This window comes from Pecten maximus, chromosome 3, assembly GCF_902652985.1.
Source record: "Pecten maximus chromosome 3, xPecMax1.1, whole genome shotgun sequence".
Classification (NCBI taxonomy): Eukaryota; Metazoa; Mollusca; class Bivalvia; order Pectinida; family Pectinidae; genus Pecten; species Pecten maximus.
Window position 1 is genome coordinate 52,450,367 of NC_047017.1, and position 21,663 is coordinate 52,472,029.

General features: G+C 36.1%; 1 protein-coding gene across 2 annotated transcripts; it reads left to right on the forward strand.

The window, feature by feature from the left end:
* The first annotated feature begins 3 nt into the window (after positions 1 to 3).
* LOC117324535 (tight junction-associated protein 1-like) lies at positions 4 to 19,791 on the forward strand. Of its 2 annotated transcripts, XM_033880447.1 has the most exons (9): positions 4 to 136; positions 3,031 to 3,221; positions 6,506 to 6,549; positions 7,570 to 7,620; positions 13,309 to 13,473; positions 15,256 to 15,322; positions 15,760 to 15,867; positions 18,547 to 18,630; positions 19,167 to 19,791. In XM_033880447.1, exons 2-9 carry the CDS (start codon positions 3,132 to 3,134, stop codon positions 19,602 to 19,604), a joined length of 1,047 nt encoding a protein of 348 aa, XP_033736338.1. In that variant the 5' UTR covers positions 4 to 136; positions 3,031 to 3,131; the 3' UTR covers positions 19,605 to 19,791. The 2 variants fall into 2 exon arrangements, with proteins under 2 accessions (XP_033736338.1, XP_033736339.1); XM_033880448.1 differs by lacking the exon at positions 7,570 to 7,620 and having other exon boundaries at positions 5 to 136.
* The last annotated feature ends 1,872 nt before the right edge of the window (positions 19,792 to 21,663 follow it).

Sequence of the window (21,663 nt, forward strand, 5' to 3'; positions counted from 1 at the left end):
ACTCTAGTTTGCCTAACCGGAAGTTTCGTGGCAATGTCAAAATTGACGGGGGTTGATGTTGATAACAAACCTGAGGATTGTGAATCGGTATTGATTACGTGTTTTCAAATTAAGAGAAAGCGTTCTGTTCATGCAGGTAAGATATATAATAACATAACCACCAAAAGTGAATGAACTTCACCTTTGTTAAAACGGTTAGACAGAAACTTCACGTTGTGTTGCTGAGTGATGATCTGCTCTGCATTATGACTGCAGGGGCTCTAGTTACAGGTACATATGCTGTACAGCGAGTGACCTGGGGCTAAAAGACGTGGTCGGTATGGCCGAGCAGGTATGAATGACGTGCTGACCCTTTTCTCACAGTAGGAACTATACTGTACCTTTAACAGTTCACGGCCAGATCCATATTAGTGGTATGCAATGGTCGTGATAGTCGATACTTTCAGTTGAATGAAAACAGGTTATTATCAAAACATGCATAGAAAAAAAATCACACCAAAATAGTAGTTATTCACTGACGTTGATAGGGTATAAAATAATGGGGAAATGTTGGCAAAAATGAAATTCATTAAAAGTTATCACATATTTGTCTATGTTCATGATGAACGATTAATTGCTTTCTTACCTTCACATCTGTCATCTGGGACTTCCATCACTTGAATATAGGAGATTAAGAGCAGACATGGTTCAAACCTATAAACTGATTAACAATTTGGACATATCTAACCAACAAGTAATACCTACTGACACTTGATAACCTCAATACTAGAGGGAATTCCAAAAAACTTAAAAAGATTAGGTACAACACTAATATTAGGGGACAAGCTTTTAAAAATAGGATTGTAAATACATTTGTACACGGAATCGACTTCCCACACCAGTAGTAGATTCCCCGTCCCTTAATACTTTTAAATCTAGGCTCACTAAGCATTGGGTCAATCATCCAGTAAAGTTTTTACCTTCTTGCTACTAATGTATATATAAAAGTTGTATACGTGTCCTCTGTGCAACCTGCAAATGAGTGTACAACCATGAAGATGCGTCAACAGAAGCCACAAGCTTACAAGGACGTCGAATACTATGAACTATGAACATGTGTAATCATCCTGTACCAATGTATTATGTCAATCAATCAAGTTTTTTTTGAGAAAACTGGAGAGAAACATCACAAAATCACATTCATTTGCATGTCCACAATATATCCAAAACAATAGCGTTCTGGGTATGAATGAAATGCCTGTAGCTATATGATATAGTCTACAGAATAATATCATTTGTAAGATATACAGAATAATATCATTTGTATGATATACAGAATAATAATATTTGTATGATATACAGTATAATATCATTTATATGATATACATGCAGTTTAATATCATTTATATGATATACAGTATAATATCATTTGTAAGATATACAGAATAATATCATTTGTATGATATACAGAATAATATCATTTGTATGATATACAGAATAATATCATTTGTATGATATACAGAATAATATCATTTGTATAATATACAGAATAATAACATTTGTATGATATACAGTATAATATCATTTGTATGCTATACAGAATAATATCATTTGTATGATATACAGAATAATAACATTTGTATGATATACAGTATAATATCATTTGTATGCTATACAGAATAATATCATTTGTATGATATACAGAATAAAAACATTTGTATGATATACAGAATAATAACATTTGTATGATATACAGTATAATAATATCATTTGTATGATATACAGAATAATATCATTTGTATGATATACAGAATAATATCATTTGTATGATATACAGAATAATAAACTAACATTTGTATGATAAACAGTATAATATCATTTGTATAATATACATAATAATATTATTTGTATGATATACAGAATAATATCATTTGTATGATATACAGAATAATAAGATTTGTATGATATACAGAATAATAAGATTTGTATGATATACAGTATAATATCATTTGTATGATATACAGAATAATATCATTTGTATGATATACAGAATAATAACATTTGTATGATATACAGTATAATATCATTTGTATGATATAGAGAATAATATCATTTGTATGATATAGTACAGAATAATAACATTTGTATGATATACAGAATAATAAGATTTGTATGATATACAGTATAATATCATTTGTATGATATACAGATTAATATCATTTGTTTGATATACAGTATAATATCATTTGTATGATATACAGTTTTATATCATTTGTTTGATATACAGAATAATATCATTTGTGTGATATACAGAATAATAACATTTGTATGATATACAAAATAATAACATTTGTATGATATAAGTATAATATCATTTATATGATAACCAGAATAATATCATTTGTATGATATACAGGATAATATCACAACCTTTTGCACATAGGAAATCCTCATAATTAATTATTTTCCATTATTTTGCCATAATTTTGCCATAATTTTTACACTGCCATTTTCACATCAGTATGTCCCTTGATACATGACATTTTCATGATTGAGGGATTACGCTTTTAATCTTAAGTGTCAAATTCCATTTTTAGGGAGTTGTGCCACACACAATAGTATCATGCAATCATGATATCATCAACATACATGTACATGTATTACCTCAGATGTTGTGTGAATGTTAAACTCTATAAACCAACCCATCAGCAACAGAAAGCATCTTTTCATATGGTGACAGTGAAATTTTTGAGATGATACTCTTTCAAATAAGTAGGCGCATGTGACAGATCAACTTTATGGATTTCTAGTTTTTTTCAAGGCCTGTCGTTTTAAATTTCATTGAAATTCTGACAAAAACGGTATCGGTTGTTAGGAGAATATTATTTTGAAGAAACGTTTCAAGATCTATTCTTAAAAGGGTTAATTGTCAGTCAAAACCTAATTGGGAAATGAGTCGCATGTCTAAGTTAAGTACATATTTAAACCTTTTAATGATATATATGTTGTAGTTAAATCCCAATAATTTGTATTTTTTTTCTTGTTTTCCAGTTTCAGATGTTTTTAGCCTCTTATGATTCCTAATTAACCATGACAAAAATGAGTAACTGGAATTCAACATTCTGTAGCATTGAGCGATAACAGCCATATTAATGAAACATTTCCACGACAACAAATCACAAACCATGCATAAAAGGGTGACCTCTGATGTGTCTTTAATGTCCCTCACTCAAGCTTGTCCGGTAAGTACTCTTGTCCAGTAAGTACTCTTGTCCAGTAAGTACTCTTGTCCAGTAAGTACTCATTTAATTAATGTCCCTCACTCAAGCTTGTCCGGTAAGTACTAATTTAATCAATGTCCCTCACTCAAGCTTGTCCGGTAAGTACTCTTGTCCTGTAAGTACTCTTGTCCGGTAAGTACTCTTGTCCGGTAATATAAGTACTCTTGTCCGGTAAGTACTCTTGTCCGGTAAGTACTCATGTCCGGTAAGTACTCTTGTCCAGTAATATAAGTACTCATGTCCGGTAATTATAAGTACTCTTGTCCGGTAAGTACTCATTTAATTAATGTCCCCCACTCAGACTTGTCCGGTAAGTACTCTTGTCCGGTAAGTACTCTTGTCCGGTAAGTACTCATTTAATTAATGTCCTCCACTCAGACCTGATGTATATGTATAACAGGACTCGCCTGATGTATATGTATTTAACAGGACTCGCCTGATGTATATGTATTTAACAGGACTCGCCTGATGTATATGTATTTAACAGGACTCGCCTGATGTATATGTATTTAACAGGACTCGCCTGATGTATATATATAACAGGACTCGCCTGATGTATATGTATTTAACAGGACTCGCCTGATGTATATGTATTTAACAGGACTCGCCTGATGTATATGTATTTAACAGGACTCGCCTGATGTATATGTATAACAGGACTCGCCTGATGTATATGTATTTAACAGGACTCGCCTGATGTATATGTATTTAACAGGACTCGCCTGATGTATATGTATTTAACAGGACTCGCCTGATGTATATGTATAACAGGACTCGCCTGATGTATATGTATAACAGGACTCGCCTGATGTATATGTATAACAGGACTCGCCTGATGTATATGTATAACAGGACTCGCCTGATGTATATGTATTTAACAGGACTCGCCTGATGTATATGTATTTAACAGGACTCGCCTGATGTATATGTATAACAGGACTCGCCTGATGTATATGTATTTAACAGGACTCGCCTGATGTATATGTATTTAACAGGACTCGCCTGATGTATATGTATAACAGGACTCGCCTGATGTATATGTATTTAACAGGACTCGCCTGATGTATATGTATTTAACAGGACTCGCCTGATGTATATGTATTTAACAGGACTCGCCTGATGTACATGTATAACAGGACTCGCCTGATGTATATGTATAACAGGACTCGCCTGATGTATATGTATTTAACAGGACTCGCCTGATGTATATGTATAACAGGACTCGCCTGATGTATATGTATAACAGGACTCGCCTGATGTATATGTATAACAGGACTCGCCTGATGTATATGTATAACAGGACTCGCCTGATGTATATGTATAACAGGACTCGCCTGATGTATATGTATTTAACAGGACTCGCCTGATGTATATGTATAACAGGACTCGCCTGATGTATATGTATAACAGGACTCGCCTGATGTATATGTATAACAGGACTCGCCTGATGTATATGTATTTAACAGGACTCGCCTGATGTATATGTATTTAACAGGACTCGCCTGATGTATATGTATTTAACAGGACTCGCCTGATGTATATGTATAACAGGACTCGCCTGATGTATATGTATTTAACAGGACTCGCCTGATGTATATGTATTTAACAGGACTCGCCTGATGTATATGTATAACAGGACTCGCCTGATGTATATGTATAACAGGACTCGCCTGATGTATATGTATAACAGGACTCGCCTGATGTATATGTATTTAACAGGACTCGCCTGATGTATATGTATAACAGGACTCGCCTGATGTATATGTATTTAACAGGACTCGCCTGATGTATATGTATTTAACAGGACTCGCCTGATGTATATGTATAACAGGACTCGCCTGATGTACATGTATAACAGGACTCGCCTGATGTATATGTATAACAGGACTCGCCTGATGTATGTGTATTTAACAGGACTCGCCTGATGTATATGTATAACAGGACTCGCCTGATGTATATGTATAACAGGACTCGCCTGATGTATATGTATTTAACAGGACTCGCCTGATGTATATGTATTTAACAGGACTCGCCTGATGTATATGTATAACAGGACTCGCCTGATGTATATGTATTTAACAGGACTCGCCTGATGTATATGTATAACAGGACTCGCCTGATGTATATGTATAACAGGACTCGCCTGATGTATATGTATTTAACAGGACTCGCCTGATGTATATGTATTTAACAGGACTCGCCTGATGTATATGTATAACAGGACTCGCCTGATGTATATGTATAACAGGACTCGCCTGATGTATATGTATTTAACAGGACTCGCCTGATGTATATGTATAACAGGACTCGCCTGATGTATATGTATAACAGGACTCGCCTGATGTATATGTATTTAACAGGACTCGCCTGATGTATATGTATTTAACAGGACTCGCCTGATGTATATGTATAACAGGACTCGCCTGATGTATATGTATAACAGGACTCGCCTGATGTATATGTATTTAACAGGACTCGCCTGATGTATATGTATAACAGGACTCGCCTGATGTATATGTATAACAGGACTCGCCTGATGTATATGTATAACAGGACTCGCCTGATGTATATGTATAACAGGACTCGCCTGATGTATATGTATAACAGGACTCGCCTGATGTATATGTATAACAGGACTCGCCTGATGTATATGTATAACAGGACTCGCCTGATGTATATATATGTATTTTAATTAATGATGGAGGTATAAAATCTTTAACCCCCCCCCCCCCCCCCCCCCCCCCGTTTAATAATGGAAGGGAATGTGTAATATCCTCTGGAGATATCTGTTTGTCTGACCAATTTCCCTCAGACTTTTTTTATTGTTTCCTCATGGATCATTATTGCTTGGCATTGCTTTCAGATTTAGAGGTCAAAAGTCAAAGTAAATGTCTATTAATAGAAAATTGGCTTCTGTAAAATATCTTGGATTCTGTTTAGCCAATTCCACTCAGAAAGTACCACTTTATCATTACTTCTCAATATAAGCACTACTAAATGCCTCTGACTGCTAATTTTCAGGATTGAGTATTATACTGCTATTAAATGGCTTAAAAAACCCAGGAATATTTATTTTTCTTGTTTTGATTCCTCAAAACATTAAATTTGTTTTTCTGTTTAATAAATATAATGTATAGTCAACATTCTAGATTTGAATATTTTAAAAGTGAAAAGAAACCTTAATTCTATAAACACTTGTATCTGAGTTTTACTTATTCATTGACAAAATTGTCTTAATTTGACAGGACTGTGGATGCACTTGTAGGGGATGTTTTTCTAACCACTCAAGGTAAGGTTAAACACTTTATAAAATTCACAAAATCCTAAAAAAAAAAAAACATTATTTAAAATAGAGAAATAAAAAGGAAAGTGAATATCAAGAAAAACTTTCTTAACAAAATAGCAAAACTGGAAAAGAATGTGTCAAAATGAATGATCACTCCATTTAGATTTTTAAGCATTTATATGAAGTGATCAGCAGCTTATTAAGCTCACCAGTTTTGGCCTGAATGGCTGGTGAGCTTATGTCATGGTGCAGTGTCTGTCGTCTATCGTCTGTCAGCATTTCCTTTGAATCTCTACTTGTCCTGAACGCCGGAGTGGATTTTGATGAAATTTGGTCTGGAGCATTATTGGGCTAAGGAGAAGTGTAATGTTGTATAAACAGAGGGTTTTACTCCTCTGGGGCTAGAGGGACAGAGCCCAATAGGGGAAATTGAGGTAGATCCTTTAAATCCCTAATTGTCCTGAATGCCTGAATGAATTTTGATGAAATTTGGTCTGGAGCATCATTTGGCAATAGAGATCTAATGTTGAACGGAGTGTGTGGCTCCTTTTAGGCAGAAGGGACGTGGCCCAATAAGAGAAATATAGCAACAAAAAAAAATATTTTTCAAGAATTACAGGATTTTGTCCACATGTAGTTTGAATTATTGTTGGCAGTTCAAAAGTATGAAAATATTTGAAATTTAACTTCAATGAGAGTATATATCATAGAGTATGTCATAATTACAGAAATGTCAAGGTGAGCAATACAGGCCCTCTGGGCTTCTTGTTTACTTTCAGTTTAGGTTAATTAGCTCCAATAAGCAGTCAATCAGTCAATAAAGTATCATTTCAGTGAGAGTCTTAAACAAGAATTGAATTAAGTAATTTCACCTCATTAATTGAGTATAGAATTTAATTGTTGATTATTTATAACCAGTTGTACCTGTACAAAATATATGTACATTGTATATGAAGCCAACCATTTTTTTTTTTATTACAATTGATCATTAGGGACAACACTGTCGTGTTTTGATGTTTACAGACAGGTAGGGTCAGATGGAGCCTCAGTTTGGCCAGTAGATGAACATCAAAGGTAACGAGGGATATTTCTGGAGACTATTTAATTTCTTCTTAATCCTGTATGATATAAACAAAGCTTGATATATCTACCCGTAGATTTGTAGATTCTTCAGGGGTCATAGGTGAGAAGGGCTTCAGAAACGCAAATATATATATACTGCCTTGATCTATAATCTTTTTGTTTTTCTAACCACAGGGACTAGGTACATATATGTTTTTATCCCTTGTGTCTGACATCCAGATCACTGAAGGGGCCGGACCCTGGGGTCGAGTATTTCATTCTGGTTCATTATTATAATTTCAGGTATGTGTCTAGCCCCTGTGATTCTAACACAAATATGTATTAAATATATATTTTTGATTCTGCTGGGTGAAAAAAGAAAACAAGAGGTAAAAACTATTTCAGGCAGCAAAAAATGTTTTCTTGAGAAAGCATTTGGACATCTGAACATACTCAAGGTTAAAATGTGATGTTGGCAGGTCTCTAATACAGCTGTGTATGCTCATAATAAAATACAGATTGGTTGATATTTTCATTTCTTTTAAAAGTTACTCTCAGTTTAACCCATCATCAGTTGGTTGGCTGTTGATCAAATTGCCCTGTCAGTGGTCTGGGGGATCCATCGTACATTGTCAGTGGTCTGGGGGATCCATCATCGTCAGTGGTCTGGGGGATCCATCATTGTCTGTGGTCTGGCCATGGGGGATGCATCATCGTCTGTGGTCTGGGGAATCCATCATCGTCTGTGGTCTGGGGGATCCATCATCGTCTGTGGTCTGGGGGATCCATCATCGTCAGTGGTCTGGGGGATCCATCATCGTCAGTGGTCTGGGGGATCCATCATCGTCTGTGGTCTGGGGGATCCATCATCGTCAGTGGTCTGGGGGATCCATCATCGTCTGTGGTCGGGGGGATACATCATCGTCTGTGGTCTGGGGGATCCGTCAGTGGTCTGGGGGATCCATCATTGTCAGTGGTCTGGGGGATCCATCATCGTCTGTGGTCTGGGGGATCCATCATTGTCTGTGGTCTGGGGGATCCATCATTGTCAGTGTTCTGGGGGATCCATCATCGTCTGTGGTCTGGGGGATCCATCATTGTCAGTGGTCTGGGGGATCCATCATCGTCTGTGGTCTGGGGGATCCATCATTGTCTGTGGTCTGGCCATGGGGGATGCATCATCGTCTGTGGTCTGGGGAATCCATCATTGTCTGTGGTCTGGGGGATCCATCATCGTCTGTGGTCTGGGGGATCCATCATCGTCTGTGGTCTTGGGGATCCATCATTGTCTGTGGTTTGGGGGATCCATCATTGTCTGTGGTCTGTGGGATCCATCATTGTCTGTGGTCTGGGGGATCCATCATTGTCAGTGGTCTGGGGGATCCATCATCGTCTGTGGTCTGGGGGATCCATCATCGTCTGTGGTCTAGGGATCCATCATTGTCTGTGGTCTTGGGGATCCATCATCGTCTGTGGTCTTGGGGATCCATCATCGTCTGTGGTCTGGGGGATCCATCATCGTCAGTGGTCTGGGGGATCCATCATCGTCTGTGGTCTGGGGGATCCATGACCGTCAGTGGTCTGGGGGATCCATCATCATCTGTGGTCTGGGGGATCCATGACCGTCTGTGGTCTGGGGGATCCATCATTGTCAGTGGTCTGGGGGATCCATCATCGTCTGTGGTCTGGGGGATCCATCATCGTCTGTGGTCTGGGGGATCCATCATCGTCAGTGGTCTGGGGGATCCATCATCATCTATGGTCTGGGGGATCCATCATTGTATGTGGTCTGGGGGATCCATCATCGTCTGTGGTCTAGGGACCCATCATTGTCTGGTCTGGGGGATCCATCATCGTCTGTGGTCTGGAGGATCCATCATTGTCTGTGGTCTAGGGATCCATCATTGTCTGGTCTGGGGGATCCATCATTGTCTGTGGTCTGGGGGATCCATCATCGTCTGTGGTCTGGGGGATCCATCATCGTCTGTGGTCTAGGGGATCCATCATTGTCTGTGGTTTGGGGGATCCATCATCGTCAGTGGTCTGGGGGATCCATCATCGTCAGTGGTCCGGAGATCCTTGACTAAACAATCCATGTAATCACTATTTGTGTAGAAGTACTGGAAAGATTTTTAAAAGCTTGAAGTTAGGTTATCCTCAGTCTGTAGTTGTGCCCATTTAAGTTTGAGGAAAATGACCGACATGCATCCATTTTTGATTTTAAAACATGAAATTTGATATCAATACCCTGGTATGTTTTGAAAATTATTGGAATTTATTTTGTAAAATTTGAAAGGTTAGTTTCCTCATAACAATTGAAGTTTGTTATTGCTTTTTCTCTCCAAATGTTCTTTTACAGATTTTATATTATTAATAGTACATACAAAAATTCCTTTGGTCCCCATTTGTTCATGCTCAATTATGGGACTGATTGGGAAAAAAATGAAGAAAGGTAAAGCTAAGGCCAACAAGATTGCTGTGGCCAACAAGCAGCCATCTCGGATTGATTTTAACAGTTGAGATCTGTTTCCATGTATCTACAAAACCCCACCACAGTTTGATCGTAACTGACCCTTCCTGACTTGATGAGTTTATCCTAGTTGACCTGACTAACACAAGGCACAACACTGTGGCTAATACATTGGACTCCATCGGGACTACAACCTGTCTATAAATTTGGCAGCTTCTATGGCCAAAGGTTAACCAAAATTGTGAATAATATGGCTTAAGGGGCGGAGCCAAAACAGCTCAAATTGACTAAAATTTCAAAAAATCTTCTCTTCTCAAGACCCAAATAATGAAGAATCAAATACTCATCATAGATGGAAGGTCTTACCTAACTAACTACCACACAATTGTGACATTGATGACAATATAACATGGAAACTGACAATTTGTAGCTAGCTAGGGAAATAATATAACATGGAAACTGATAGTTTGTAGCTAGGGAAATAATATTACATGGAAACTGATAGTTTGTAGCTAGGGAAATAATATTACATGGAAACTGATAATTTGTAGCTAGGGAAATAATATTACATGGAAACTGATAATTTGTAGCTAGGGAAATAATATTACATGGAAACTGATAATTTGTAGCTAGGGAAATAATATTACATGGAAACTGATAATTTGTAGCTAGGGAAACAATATTACATGGAAACTGATAATTTGTAGCTAGGGAAATAATATTACATGGAAACTGATAGTTTGTAGCTAGGGAAATAATATTACATGGAAACTGATAATTTGTAGCTAGGGAAACAATATATCATGGAAACTGATAGTTTGTAGCTAGGGAAATAATATTACATGGAAACTGATAGTTTGTAGCTAGGGAAATAATATATCATGGAAACTGATAATTTGTAGCTAGGGAAATAATATTACATGGAAACTGATAGTTTGTAGCTAGGGAAATAATATTACATGGAAACTGATAATTTGTAGCTAGGGAAACAATATATCATGGAAACTGATAATTTGTAGCTAGGGAAACAATATATCATGGAAACTGATAGTTTGTAGCTAGGGAAATAATATTACATGGAAACTGATAATTTGTAGCTAGGGAAACAATATATCATGGAAACTGATAGTTTGTAGCTAGGGAAATAATATTACATGGAAACTGATAATTTGTAGCTAGGGAAACAATATATCATGGAAACTGATAGTTTGTAGCTAGGGAAATAATATTACATGGAAACTGATAATTTGTAGCTAGGGAAACAATATTACATGGAAACTGATAGTTTGTAGCTAGGGAAATAATATTACATGGAAACTGATAATTTGTAGCTAGGGAAATAATATTACATGGAAACTGATAATTTGTAGCTAGGGAAACAATATTACATGGAAACTGATAGTTTGTAGCTAGGGAAATAATATTACATGGAAACTGATAGTTTGTAGCTAGGGAAATAATATATCATGGAAACTGATAATTTGTAGCTAGGGAAACAATATATCATGGAAACTGATAGTTTGTAGCTAGGGAAATAATATTACATGGAAACTGATAGTTTGTAGCTAGGGAAACAATATATCATGGAAACTGATAGTTTGTAGCTAGGGAAATAATATTACATGGAAACTGATAGTTGTAGCTAGGGAAATAATATTACATGGAAACTGATAATTTGTAGCTAGGGAAACAATATTACATGGAAACTGATACTTTGTAGCTAGGGAAATAATATTACATGGAAACTGATAATTTGTAGCTAGGGAAATAATATAACATGGAAACTGATAATTTGTAGCTAGGGAAACAATAAATCTTGGAAACTGATAATCAATATTTAGGGAAACAACATTTTATTTCATCAAATAACAACTCTGAAAGTATACAGCGATATAGAAAAAAAAGAAATACGACTGTCAAAATCAGTAGTATTGTATTGCCACGTTTAATACTGGTGAAGGGTGAATTTTTCAATGGCTAAACAAATCCTTTGTATTCATGCTAGCATCAGTGACGCCAACTCATCTTAGTTTAGTTTAAACTTTCTTTTATTCAGACATTTCAAAAACATGTATAGTTACAAAATTGGATGTACAGAATAGGAAATAGAAACAAGTGTCTCAGACACTTATGTAAATCTATCACCTTATCATAAACAGCAAATATATTGAGGATGGACAACATATTATTGGCATACTAGACCATATATTAACAATGAATAACAAAAGTTTAAGCAAGGAAAAGAAAAGGAAAACGGTGAATACTTGGTGTAGAGTTCAGATTGTTGAGACAGACAACTTGACTTTAAGTACAAAAACATGCTTTTGGAATAAATAAAATTTTATGAAAACCTGTTTGTTTTAAGTATATAATCTTGAACAGCTAAGATTCATCTTAACTATGCCATATCATTACCTGCTCAGATTGATGGCTGAATCACCTTATATTTCATTACTTTGATTGAAATTTATTTTAAAACTGAATATTAGTCAGCTGAATTAAAATGATGTTTAAACGAAGCATTGTATACCATCTTAGTATTATATGATATAGCCTTAAAACAATACCTGTGTTTCCACTAACCCTACTGATCCTATATGTTTTCTTGGCCATTTTCAAGGAAGCAATATTAATGTCAACATTCCTTGTCTATATAACCTTAGTAAAAAAAATAAACATAAGATTTCCCCACTTATTTCTTTCCCAATTTTTTTCTGGCATGTTTGCGAATCATTAGCCCGAGTTTCCTCTGGCCCTGATACCATGTCTAGTGTCATGGCCAGAGGAAAGAAGTGGTTTGTATGGTTTTCACAGGTCTTAAAAACATAGAAAAAATAAGTTTACTTAATATCCTTCACAGCTGTGTTAGAATTACAAATCTTGTATGGATTACAAATAATTTACATAGAAAGTCAGGTAACAATATATATACTATATATACTTTAGGTGGGGTTAACTTGCTATGTTTACATATTGACTAAAACATATGTGCAATATTTTTCAGAATTGGGATTTTTTACTGTACACTGCTACTATATACTTATGGAAGGTTTCATTTAAACCCGAGAATTTCCACAAGTTCGGAGTGTTAGGTGGTGATGACATTTTGTGTCAGATAGGAATATAGGTCATCTTCCTAATGTTTTGCTTCAATTGCTGTACTTATAATGTAAAGGTACAACAAAAAGTAAGTACATGTACCTAATGTATAACTGATGGGTCTGTTACAGTCTGGACCTACACCAGGAGATCGAGGCTCTGGAGAGTCAGCTGAGGAAGAGTAACAACCACATCTCACAGATCGAACATGAAATCATCGACAGTAAACAGCTGGCAGAGTACGAGGTACTCAAACTCACCGACGAGCTCGCCAAACTCCGGGACCGATACGACAGGTAAACTTACCTATAGGGTTACTTATGATACGACAGGTAAACTTACCTACAGGGTACCTGACGATACGACAGGTAAACTTACCTACAGGGTATTGTACCTGACGATACGACAGGTAAACTTACCTACAGGGTATTGTACCTGTGACGATACGACAGGTAAACTTACCTACAGGGTACCTGACGATACGACAGGTAAACTTACCTACAGGGTATTGTACCTGACGATACGACAGGTAAACTTACCTACAGGGTATTGTAGCTGACGATAGGACAGGTAAACTTACCTACAGGGTATTGTACCTGACGATACGACAGGTAAACTTACCTACAGGGTATTGTACCTGACGATACGACAGGTAAACTTACCTACAGGGTATTGTACCTGATGATACAACAGGTAAACTTACCTACAGGGTATTGTACCTGACGATACGACAGGTAAACTTACCTACAGGGTATTGTACCTGGCGATAGGACAGGTAAACTTACCTACAAGGTATTGTACCTGACGATACGACAGGTAAACTTACCTACAGGGTATTGTACCTGACGATACGACAGGTAAACTTACCTACAGGGTATTGTACCTGTGACGATACGACAGGTAAACTTACCTACAGGGTACCTGACGATGCGACAGGTAAACTTACCTACAGGGTATTGTACCTGACAATACGACAGGTAAACTTACCTACAGGGTATTGTACCTGATGATACAACAGGTAAACTTACCTACAAGGTATTGTACCTGACAATACGACAGGTAAACTTACCTACAGGGTATTGTACCTGACGATACGACAGGTAAACTTACCTACAAGGTATTGTACCTGACGATACGACAGGTAAACTTACCTACAGGGTATTGTACCTGACGATACGACAGGTAAACTAACCTACAGGGTATTGTACCTGTGACAATACGACAGGTCAACTTACCTACAGGGTACCTGACCATAGGACAGGTAAACTGAAGGTTGACAAAGTATATTGCTGTATCATTGGACTATTGTTATATTGACCTAAAGGTTGACAAAGTGTACTGCTGTATCATTGGACTGTTGTTATATTGACCTAAAGGTTGACAAAGTGTACTGCTGTATCATTGGACTATTGTTATATTGACCTAAAGGTTGACAAAGTGTACTGCTGTATCATTGGACTATTGTTATATTGACCTAAAGGTTGACAAAGTGTACTGCTGTATCATTGGACTGTTGTTATATTGACCTGAAGGTTAATGGTCAAGGGTCAGATAAGTGTACATTTTTCTGATAATGTTTGTCTGGGTGATAATTATAAACTGTTCAAGATATCTTAATTAAAGTTGCTGTATAGCTTTATCACCCACTGACGAAGTGCTGTGCTATGTCATTGGATCATTGCAACCTTGACCTCAAGTTCAAAGTTCAAATGATTATATAATTGTAAATTTTGTCTGGGCCATATTGTCTTAACCGTTGAAGATATCTCAATGAAATTTGCAGTATACATGTACTTGCATTACTTAAAGCTGATGTGCAATGCACTGCCATCAAATCACTTTGACCTTATTTTCAAAGTCAAAGGTCAAAGTGCAATTTTCAAAGTATTTTTTTATCTCGCAATAACTTTAGACCATTTAAGACATCTTATTATAAGTTATATATTATATTATAAATTTGACTTCAACATTCGACAATTGAGTGGAAAAAAATCAATGTCCAGGAAGGGAGAAGAGGAGACGCATGATTTTGTTCACCGAATCAATCTGTAGTTGATATATTTGATTAATAATTACAGGTTGTATGAAAGTCATAAAAGGTTACAAAAGGTGAACCATGGACTGGAAGACAAACTGTTGAAAGTGGTAAGAACCTTGTGGTATTACACCTACATATATATACAGCTTTACTTATGTAAACCTGGGAATAGTTTTCCCAAAACACTGATTCTATTTAAAATATGCATGTGGGGTGCTTGGTCAAAATATCCATTGTGTTATCAGAACATTTGTATAGGCTATATACAGCATTATCTGTTATGTATTTATTGTGTTCTTTATAAATAAGAAAAAAGTAAATTTGAAATTCTAGAGAAATTTTCGATCCATTACAATGTTAATTGTTATTACATTTACTATCAGTTTAATTATTTTGTTTTCGCTTGTCAGAGATGTTGTTGTTCAGAGCCATAGATTAGTATTAAATAGCTATTTACCAAGGACAAATAACATTCCTTTATATTTTTAGATAAATGTTCACATATATTTTATGCTAAGTATTTAAATGTTCATTTTCTTCCTAGGTGAATGGATTTGAAGGGGATAAGATGGGTCTTCAGAAAGAGTTGGCCCTCATGACCTCTAAACTAGTGGAAGCCAAATCTCTTGTTTGTGAACTGGAGGAGGAAAATGTAAGTGTTGTGTGTGTAAGGTACAGACTATGTAGGTTCAGATTTCATAGGCATTCTCATGTAAATCTGATTAAGTCTTATTTTCATTTAAATTTTTTCTTTTTAAATCAAAATGATCTAATGTGATTTGGCCGACAGACAATACCTATACAAACCCTCTCCCTCAGAGGTTAAGGTCTGATGTCACTGTGTGTTAAACAGTCAACCCTTCCAAAAATATTACAAGGTGGGTAGTAAAAAGTTTCATTAGACAGGTTGTCTTTAAAGACAGGTTATACAGAGAACGGGTGTGTGTGGGTAGTAAAACGTTTCATTAGACAGGTTGTCTTTAAAGACAGGTTATACAGAGAACGGGTGTGTGTGGTCGACCAATGACTAGGCACGCCTCTGACATGTCTGTAGATACTCTGGGATACCTCCGACATTTCTGTAGATACTCTGGGATACCTCCGACATTTCTGCAGATACTCTGGGATACCTCCAACATGTCTATAGTTACTCTGGGATACCTCCAACATTTCTATAGATACTCTGGGATACCTCTGACATTTCTATAGATACTCTGGGATACCTCTGACATATCTGTAGATACTCTGGGATACCTCCAACATATCTGTAGATACTCTGGGATACCTCTGACATATCTGTAGATACTCTGGGATACCTCCGACATTTCTGTAGATACTCTGGGATACCTCCAACATGTCTATAGATTCTCTGGGATACCTCCGACATTTCTATAGTTACTCTGGGATACCTCCAACATTTCTATAGATACCCTGGGATACCTCCAACATTTCTATAGATACCCTAGGATACCGCCGACATGTCTATAGATACTCTGGGATACCTCTGACATGTCTGTAGATACTCTGGGATACCTCCAACATTTCTATAGATACTCTGGGATACCTCTGACATTTCTATAGATACTCTGGGATACCTCCGACATTTCTATAGATACTCTGGGATACCTCCAACATTTCTGTAGATACCCTGGGATACCTCCGACATTTCTGTAGATACCCTGGGATACCTCTGACATTTCTGTAGATACCCTGGGATACCTCCGACATTTCTATAGATACTCTGGGATACCTCCAACATTTCTATAGATACCCTGGGATACCTCGACATTTCTATAGATACTCTGGGATACCTCCAACATTTCTGTAGATACCCTGGGATACCTCCGACATTTCTATAGATACCCTGGGATACCTCCGACATTTCTATAGATACTCTGGGATACCTCCAACATGTCTATAGATACTCTGGGATACCTCCGACATTTCTATAGATACTCTGGGATACCTCCGACATTTCTGTAGATACCCTGGGATACCTCCAACATGTCTATAGATACTCTGGGATACCTCCGACATTTCTATAGATACTCTGGGATACCTCCGACATTTCTGTAGATACCCTGGGATACCTCCAACATGTCTATAGATACTCTGGGATACCTCCGACATTTCTATAGATACTCTGGGATACCTCCAACATGTCTATAGATACTCTGGGATACCTCCGACATTTCTATAGATACTCTGGGATACCTCCAACATGTCTGTAGATACCCTGGGATACCTCCAACATTTCTATAGATAGTCTGGGATACCTCCGACATTTCTATAGATACTCTTGGATTCCCCTGACATTTCTATAGATACTCTGGGATACCTCCGACATTTCTATAGATACTCTGGGATACCTCCGACATTTCTGTAGATACTCTGGGATACCTCCGACATTTCTGTAGATACTCTGGGATACCTCCGACATTTCTATAGATACTCTGGGATACCTCCGACATTTCTATAGATACCCTGGAATACCTCCGACATTTCTGTAGATACTCTGGGATACCTCCGACATTTCTATAGATACCCTGGGATACCTCCGACATTTCTATAGATACCCTGGGATACCTCCGACATTTCTATAGATACTCTGGGATTCCCCTAACATTTCCGATATTAAGACATCCTTGTGCTAGAAAAAAGCTTTTTTCATTTCAATTTTCCATTCAGTTCAGTTCTTTTATACTTTAAACCATTTGATTCATCAGTACAGAGTATATAAATACAATTCAAACAATAAAAAACAACATCAAAACAACTACATGTATATACACACACAACACTCACAGTATATAAAGTGTAGATATATTTTGAATTTTAAACATCTTACTCAAAAACAGCTTGCATAAATCAATTAGCTGTTGACATACAAATTTAAGTGTGTAATACAAATTTGATCTAATCATTCTGAGATGCTATCCCTGAGTCTATTTGTTCTGTATACATGTACTCATGTTCAGGCATATGTACATGTCTGTAATAAATAAATGTACTCTATTTGTTGATACAGGAACAGACAAGGAAGGACTGTAATAAATAACTGTACTCTATGTGTTGGTACAGGAACAGACAAGGAAGGACTGTAATAAATAACTGTACTCTATGTGTTGGTACAGGAACAGACAAGGAAGGACTGTAATAAATAACTGTACTCTATGTGTTGATACAGGAACAGACAAGGAAGGACTGTAATAAATAACTGTACTCTATGTGTTGATACAGGAACAGTATAAATAACTGTACTCTATGTGTTGTACATGTATATATATGTATATGTCTGTAATTAATCAATGTAATCTATTTGTTGATACAGGAACAGACCAGGAAGGACTGTAATTACGCTGTCCAGCTCCTGCAATGTAAACCCTCAAACTTTGTGGCCCACAAGCTGAATACGGTTTGTATCCAAACATAATAATTTTGACTATGAAAATAGATTTTCTTTATTCAAATCATTGGTATTATATGTAGCTTTATATCATCTCGTGTACTATGGTGCATCATCCAATAGAGGAAATAGAGGTAATTTATTTAAATCGCTACTAGTCAAAGTTTTTAATGGATTTGAACCCAACTTTATCAGAAATATCCTTGGGGAAAGAGGAATAAATTTTTCATAAATGGTGACTCTGTCCCCTAAGGGGCCTGATAGGGAAAAAAGAGGTTATTTCTTTAAATTGCTACTGGTCATAAAGCTATAAATGGATTTGAACCCAATTCAGTCAGAAACATCCTTAGGGGAAGGGGAATAGATTTTGCATAAATGGTGACTCTGACCTCTCTCTGGCCAGAGGGACGGGGCCCAATAGGGGAAATAGAAATTAAAAGAATGTCATCAGTAGTATGCATTTGGTTAAATTTATATTCAATTTGTGATTTTAAAAATTGCAAAGTATTTATGACGTTTTTAAAGCAAAAAAATTGTTTTTACAGCTCCCAATGGAACTCCAGGAAAGAGTCAAAAGTCACATGACAAGAGAGGAAATCATCAATTGTGAGGATGGTCCACAGAACGAATCGACAAAACTGATCCGTGTACCTATGCAGACATTTCCTCCAACAGCAATGGTGTACTCTATCAACAACAGCTCTCAGAAATCTATCAAAGACACAAACAAAAATTCTACAGACTCGGTGCCAATGAATCTCATAGCCAAGGTACTAACTCAGCCAGAGACCAAACGTAAACCGCGCCGGATGTACATCTGTCTACGGTGTAAACTGGATGTTGTTGTGCATGATAAGGAGGTGCAGGTTTCTATGGGTCGGGATGTAAACTGTTCTAATGGTGGCATCGGAAGCTCTGGTAGTCTTAGAGTCCATAAACCACCAGGTCGAATACGCACCATTTCAACAGAAACAGAAATATGAATTAGAAAGTGCCATCATGTTTTTCAAATCACAGCTATTATGTTTTACACTTGTTAACAGGTTCAAGACATTTATTTAAAAATTCACTAAAATTTTTGTCCAGAAAGTTTCCAACTTGTATTGTACAGTGTTTGGTTCAGGTGGAAAGAGAAATAAATTTAATATGCATTGATTGCTCTTAAATATTTTCTTTGCTAGTTGCAATATTTTTTAGCCCGTCATTATCAGATGTAGGCTATTCAAATCGCCCTTTGTCCAGCGTCTTTCCTTTCGTAAGCAATCATTGTTATCGCTATTTCTTGAAAAATACTGGAGAGATAATCCTCAAACTTCATGTGTACTTCCCCCTAGTTCCTAGTTGTGCCAATTCATATTTGATTTTTGGTCAGAAATCAAAATTGCTGACAGACGACCATCTTGGATTTCGATAATTTAAGATTGTTATAGCTAGTTCTTGAAAAGTACTGGAGGAATATTCCTCAAACTTCATGATAATTGTGTAGTTTTCCCTTGGTACCTCATTGTGCCAATTCAAATTAGATTTTTGATCAGAAAAACAAAATGGCTGACAGGTAACCTTGGATTGAAGTTTGTTATTATAGCTATTTTTTTTAAAAGAATTGGAGGGATGTTTCTTAAACTTCACATGTAGGTTCCACTTGTTCTTGTTATCAGAGTAATAAGAGGGAAAGAAGGCGGAAGAGAAAATAGGGAGAAGATAAAGATCATTCGATGGATGTGGCCAAGATCCCTCTGGGAGATCTTGTTGTTTAAGAGAAGATAGGACAACATTAATTCAATGCTTGAACAATATGTATTAGATGCCAAATATTGAACAATGAGTATTTATAGGAGTTGTTTATATTCTGTTCCCCCACTTCCTTGATACAAACACTCAAGTAATATTGATGTACACTGCATATTACATTTTTTGCCATATATAACTTTTTAAAATCATTACCTTGGTAACCAGTGGTAATAATTTTTTTAATTTTGAATTTCAATAATTCCTGAACTTCCTTAATATTTTGTGATGCCCCTTAAAAGCATCCTTGACCCTTCCGGGGTTATTATCGCATACAAGCATATGTAATCGTAATCCGTGGAGTTCAAGGATGCTTTATAAGAAGAAATTATCCAAAGATATATATCATTAATCAAATCTGACATGTAGTGAAAGTCATCTGATGTCATTAAGTTCAGATTAAACGATCAATAAAAATTACAATGAAATCAATACAATGAAATAGAAATGAAACTTTGGATAAATTTCAGAACATGTTACAAAAACACTTAAATTTACTACCATCAATTTTTGTGAAAGTTATTCGGATATATGTTAATGGGGTACAAGTGAAATTCTTTAAAAATATTTGTCCTGATACCAGTAGTTGTCATGGTAAGATGTGCATGTATTTAATATATACATAAAATTAATTCATGTGTAGTTAAGAACACTTGGAAAATGAGTTATAAGCTTATTAAGTTTATCCAAATAATTTCTTTCAAGATATAGTTTTGAAGAATGACTTTTATAGATTTAATTAACTTTCTATGCATTAAGTAACATAAACTCTTGTGTAGTAAATCTATTTTAGTTTTGTTTTAATTCAATTTGGTAAAAAAAATCTTTCTAAAAAGATATATCTAACTTTGTTATTTTATGTCCGTCTAATTTGATATTTTGGAGCACAACTTTGGTAGTACATGGACTTCTCCTTAAATTACAAAGAGCACACAGATTTTCATGAGAAAAGGTCTTGCCTTTTTAAGAAGAACAAATACATTGTTTGGTATCTGAGCCAAAACTCAGCAGATTATCTGGTTTGAAAGAGGGGTGCCAATTTTGGTCTTTACAATATCTAGTTTGTAAGAAATTTAACAAAAAGTGTTAATTGTCCACCCTCCCACTTTGACTCCCAATTTTCTGTAACTCCACAAGAAACATAATACAATACACAATATCATCCTGAAGTATCTGCCTCCAAAATATTAGTCTTATCACTGATTGGCTGCAGAAAGGCCCAAATTGGCACACTTCATTTACTTCAAATATTCA